We start from the raw sequence: 5,594 nt of genomic DNA, 5'->3' as shown, positions 1-5,594 counted from the left end.
CGATGCACGATGATCGTGAATTTTTTTTTTTTTTTCTTTTATATTTCTCGACAAAGAGACGAGGAAGAAAAAAAAGAAGAAGAAGAAGAAGAAGAAGAAGAAGAGGAGGAATTTGGTTGCGACTCGCCCCCGATAAATAACGGTTACCCGTTAACTTTCTAAAAAAACTGGACGATTGGTTCAACGACGAATCAAGGAAAAAAACGAGGTTTGCGAGATTGGAAGATATTTTCCAGAATCACGGATTATTAGCATTCGAACGATCGCGTTTCCGAATGTGGGAAAAAAATATCGTTTAAAACAATGAGAAACCTCGGCGAGTAATCGTCACGGCGACTGACCATCGTGGTCACGGTGTTCACCTGTCCATTCTTTGGTCACACTCGAAGCCATTTTACACGTACACGAGCGCACGTATACCCGCATGATCTGTGTACGGTGTACGGCTGTTTTTCAGCTCGTTTTCTGTAACGGTCGAATTTACCCCCATCACTTTGAAACCGTGATATATATATATATAACAAAGCACGCATGCTCACACTGTTGCTAATTGTAATATTGTAACTCGTTGTTCGTTTAATTGCGCATCACGGTTTTTTTTTTTTTTGAGATAGAAAGGGTCGATGACGAGGAGGAGGAGGAGTCGCGAGGATCCAGTGTTGCATCAAGGATAACAACACCTTGTACCAAAATGAAATTTCGACCTTGAGGAGATTGATGCTGGCCGACATTCACGAATACGCCGTGCAAAACCCTCTATCGTGTGTATAGCAACACAATGTCAGCTCCGAAATTCGAACGGAACGGAACGGAACGATCGGCTCTAACAATACCGTATTTCCTTCGCCCGAACATTGTATTTAAAATTCGAGCGATCATTCGGCCAGTTTTATCGTTACGAGCTTTATTGTTACGAAAATATCCGATTTTTGAAAGGGAGGGGAAAAAAAAGAGAGGAAAAAAAAAAAAAAAAAAAGAAAAAAAAAAAATCGCAATGAAACGATGGTCAATTTTCAACACGAAACTCGTTTCTACTCTGGTCTCTCCCTCTTTTTCTGCCTGGTCCACCTGCTTGGGAACGATCGTTCTTTTTTCCTTTCGTCGCAGAACGCCGAGCGAACTACCCGCGAAAATACGTAAGCGAAGCGCGGGCTATTTCTTCTCCTTCCGATCGATCGATCGATCGATCGAAACAACCCTCCTCAACTCGTGAATAACATTACGAAATAATATTACGATCCCCCGATGTGATAAACTTTTAAACCTGTGGTAAATTATCGATTAGAATCGATTCACGCGATATTAACGTCCGAATTATCAAAAATAATCTTACGAATTTAATATCTCTCGTACGTTAATACTATCGTCGTGAACTATCATCGAACCGTTATCGTGGTGGAGCAACAACCACGTTACGTACGCCAGATAGTTATCGCGAGTGAAAAGAAGAAAAGAAAGAGTAAGAGAGGCGAGAAACTTTGCGCGTTGGTTTCCACGTGCGAGGAATAGCGGTGATAAAAAGGGTATAAAACGATTTAGAGGGGGAGGAGGAGGAGAAGGAGGAGAAGGAGGAGGAAGGCAGAGTTATATAGGAGAGTGGTCCGCGTGATCGCTCTATACGTCGTGCTACTTAGAAAAAAATAAAAGGTAGGCTTTATGGCGCGAGCCTCTTCCCTTCCCTGGCCAAAATCGCTTAGCATAATCCGTTGGACGGTTCGAAAGTGGGAGAAAGACGAAGGGATGTGAAGAGTAAGCGCGATTGCCGAGTTGGAAGAGGCGAGGATACCTGAGCTGGAACGGGACGGAGCGATGGTAAATGCGCGCCATTTTTACTGCGCACCCAGGTTGGCGCACCAATCAGATTTGAATCCTGGAGAGTCGGTGGAAGGGCACCGGACCTCGTGGCTTCGGTAAACGGCGGACTTGAAACAGGCTTCCTTGCCTTGAAGATTGGACGAACGAGCAGAACGAGTCTGGCCGTCGTACGGTGAAGACCAGAAGTTGCTTATCTAGTTCGGTAGCTGTGAGTTTGCGGCGTAGGCAGCCGGGCCGAATTTTCGAGAAATCTTGACAGAAAAGTCGGCGGAAATCGGGCGGGATAGCGGTGGATCGGTTGGCCGGGGAGCGGTGGACGTTCGGAAGGGAGGAAAACGGAGCGGCACAGTTTCCAGTTCGGATGCGGGATTGGAAATTCGCGTGGGCGCCGCTCTCGAACGTTTTGAAAAGCGAAAGAAGATCGAGACGGAGATAAGAACGAAAGTGGTTTCCCACCGAGTTGGTTGCTCGATTTTGTCGAAACAGAAGAAGTCTTCGAGATGCTGGCAGCTTCGTTCTGTCGCGAAGTTCACTTCACAGTGTTGTCCAGCACGACGATGGCCTCGCGCGTACCACGTTGCTTGTTCGGCAAACCGAATTCGAGGGAAACCGTGGAAATGCTCCACGAGGCGCTCGACGCTGAGAGAAGCAAATTCGCGAAGCGATGGGGCGTCGATCCTCGATCCGAAGACAAGGAGAACAACTACCAGAAGAAATATCACGACAAGTACGAGCAATCGCCGAAGAAACGGAGCAATCCGTATTCCAGACAGACCAGTATCCACGGTGAGCAGATTTCTTTTTTTCCTTCTCGTTTTGGTTTAAATTTTCTTTGTCCGAGTACACACGATTACCCGGCGTCGTTACTTGGAAATCTGTGTGCATTTATCACGCAATTTTATTAAGCTGTGAAAAACCGTGAATAAGAAATTTTCTCATTTCCGTTCGAGAAAGGGAGGAGGATCCCTCTCGCTCGACAAAAGAGATATTAATCTCTTCGAATCGAATCGATTTTCCCGATCGATCGATTTATTCTTTCGAGACGATAGTTTAAAATAACGTTTTCTTTACGCGAGCATGGAACGCGCGATATATTTGGAGCGATGCGTCCATCGGGTCGAATTAAATTTGATAAGCGTAGTAGGATGGTAAGAGCGTGGTAGGATTTTGGCGGGAAAGCGAGAGCGCTTGGCGAGGAAAGGGAAGGTAGAAGAAGGCGCAAGCGCAGGCCGGTCGCGTGGCTCCGGCTTCGACCTGTTTTCTTAGTCTAGCCTCGCTCCGCGTCTCTTCCGCCTTCTCTCTCTCCCTCCCTCCCTCCGTCTCCTTCTGGCCCAAGCTTCTGGTTTTACGCCGCTATCCAGAAACTTTCGANTGCCTGACTTAACCACTATCGCTTTCCAAAATTACGAACCCACGACGAGCCACTCCTCCTTTTCTTTCTCTCTCGCGCATCGTTATTACCTCACTCGTGATCTTTTTATATATATATATATATACACTATATACAGTATATCGTCGGTATTGGCAGTATCGCTGTTTAATTGGAGCATGGTTTCATGCATTGCCAACAATCGACGCACAAATTGGAATCGTTAAAAATACGAGAGCTACGTGTAAGAGGGGGGGGAGAAAAAATGTAGAAAGTGGTTTCTCATAGGTTGTCGAATGAATCACCGCCGATGAGTCACGCGTGTTTGAAGGAGGACGAAATACCTGAAGGGTTGTTGCTGTGACTCATCGGAAGGGCTCCAATTTTCGAGGAGTAAGACGGACTCGCGATCGAATTCCTTGAATTTTTTCCCCCTTAACCACCGACTCACAAATAGTTTTACCATTATTCACACATACCGACCACGGTCGCTCGGATGCACGATGGATATTACGTTTTATTGGCCAAGTGCATATTTCGCGACCAATCGCGTACTTTTAGAAACGATTATTATTAGAATCCGTTCTCTCTGTAATTTTTTCCCTCGTATTTTATATATTTTCTTATTTCGTANTATATATATATATACGTATATTCCGTAATCAGAAGCGATACGTGGAAAAGTCAACAGAGCGAAACAGAAAGCCCGAGCCCTTTTTTCCGCCAACACCTGTTAATCTGTGACGAGTTCGGTGTCTTTTTTTCCCACGATTAAATCAGGCCCGCGAACACGCCAACAACGGGACCTTCCGAAGGTCGCACACCACCTGTCGCATACCTTCTTACGATTGCATTTGCATTTCCTTTTCCCATCTCCTTCCTCTCCCTCTCGTTCCTTAGAAAATTTTCCTTCCTCCTCTTCTTCTCTCCCCCTATGCGACGTAAATGATCGAGGTTGGAAAATCCTCGATCCCTCTGCAAATCGTCGACCACTTTCGAATAGGAAGAAAGGAGGAGGGAGGGAGACTTTGAGTTGTGCTCTTTGGTGAATCTGGAAAAAAAAGAGAGACTGACCTCCTTTTAGACCTTCTTCGTGGTGGAAATTTTTGGCTCGATTGAAGAATCGGAGATGGAGGAATCCACGGACAAAAGTGATCTCTTCGATCTTTGTTCCCGAATCTTGAAGCATACAGGTAGGGACGCGTCGTACCTCGCGCGAGGAAGAAGAAAGAAGAAAAGGAAAAATCTCGTTATTCCTCGGGTGCGGAGAGACAGATGTTGACAATCGAAATTCCCGGTGGAATTTCGAGCGAGAGGAAAGGAAGCTTGGTTTCGCGCGCGCCATATGGCAAACCAGTGCGAAAAGGGAGGATAAGAGAAAGGATCGTCGCGACATATGGCCGTTCCTCCGATTTGTTCCACCTTTCGCACTTGTCATTACGATACACGATAATCAAGTTTCGTACATCGTGTTCGTTTTCGATCCATTCCATCCCTCGCCTCTACGATTTTCAATATATGGAAAAAAAGAAATGGAAGAGATAGGAACACGAGATGTGAACGAGAAATGTAATTAATCGTAAATAGAAGCAATGAATTGGAGAAAAGATGGGAGAAATGGGATAGTAGCTAATCGAAAATAGTCAAACATAGGGTATTTCGTTTATGGGGTTTGTTGTGGAAATTTTCGTGCTTCTTGCTGAGACGTAACCTGCAATAATAAACCCGACTTATGTTTCCATTAATGAAAACACCTTTACGATACTTTACTTTTGGAACAAAAGTATCGAGATAGTTTTGTCTTTCCTTTTTTTTTTCCTTTTTTTACTTCAAATTTCCCTCCCTCCATCGCAGATGGAAAGAAATCACGAGGACGAGCTAATTCCTTTTGTTTTATGCATCCAACGACGCGCGTATCGTATTTGAAATTTTAATTAACCGCAAAATGTGCATACTAATCTTTAACTTGGCCCGTTTCGTTTCTTTTTACAGATTATTGGCGAGCCCGTAAGGTATGCGAGGTGAATAAGAAACCTCTTGCCTCATCGGTGGACGCGGCGAAGCAGCAGAACGAGTCGTCGAAAACGTCGAAGATGATGATGAAGTCGTCGAAAAAGGCGGCACAGAATTGAGGGAGCGAAACGCGTGCTTAATTGCGTTTAAACAGTTCCATCCTGGCAAGAGTATCTATCTCCTATCTATGGGATCTTGTGTATTTATTCCTCGTTCCGCTCTTCCGTCATATCGTCGTCGTATTGTAAATTGAATAATCGTCGGCGTTGTCCTCCTTAGAATTAATTACTAATTGTTAACTATATATTATTCTTGTAAATAATGCATATATATATATATTGATTTGGAGGTTTGGATGAGCTCACTGTCTGCGTTATCGACTGTATCTTTCTTTTGT

The 5,594-nt window shown here is 44.7% G+C and overlaps 1 protein-coding gene across 1 annotated transcript; it reads left to right on the top strand.

Annotated features, from left to right (window-relative positions):
- The first annotated feature begins 1,702 nt into the window (after positions 1-1,702).
- Positions 1,703-5,345, top strand: LOC102681603. Its single transcript, XM_006619967.2, has 2 exons — positions 1,703-2,601; positions 5,177-5,345. The coding sequence occupies exons 1-2, from the start codon at positions 2,316-2,318 to the stop codon at positions 5,314-5,316; spliced, it is 426 nt and encodes a 141-aa protein (XP_006620030.1). The 5' UTR covers positions 1,703-2,315; the 3' UTR covers positions 5,317-5,345.
- Positions 5,346-5,594: the final 249 nt, after the last annotated feature.

The sequence above is a fragment of the Apis dorsata genome, unplaced genomic scaffold (assembly GCF_000469605.1).
Source record: "Apis dorsata unplaced genomic scaffold, Apis dorsata 1.3 scaffold_468, whole genome shotgun sequence".
Classification (NCBI taxonomy): domain Eukaryota; kingdom Metazoa; phylum Arthropoda; class Insecta; order Hymenoptera; family Apidae; genus Apis; species Apis dorsata.
This window is presented reverse-complemented; position numbering and strand designations above follow the sequence as displayed.

What these genes read in the sequence shown, in the direction of transcription:
- LOC102681603 (XM_006619967.2), top strand. Translation starts at nt 2,316, where the DNA reads ATGCTGGCAGCTTCGTTCTGTCGCGAAGTTCACTTCACAGTGTTGTCC. An exon ending in CAGACAGACCAGTATCCACG is followed by an intron (nt 2,602 to 5,176) that starts GTGAGCAGATTT and finishes TTCTTTTTACAG; the next exon opens with ATTATTGGCGAGCCCGTAAG.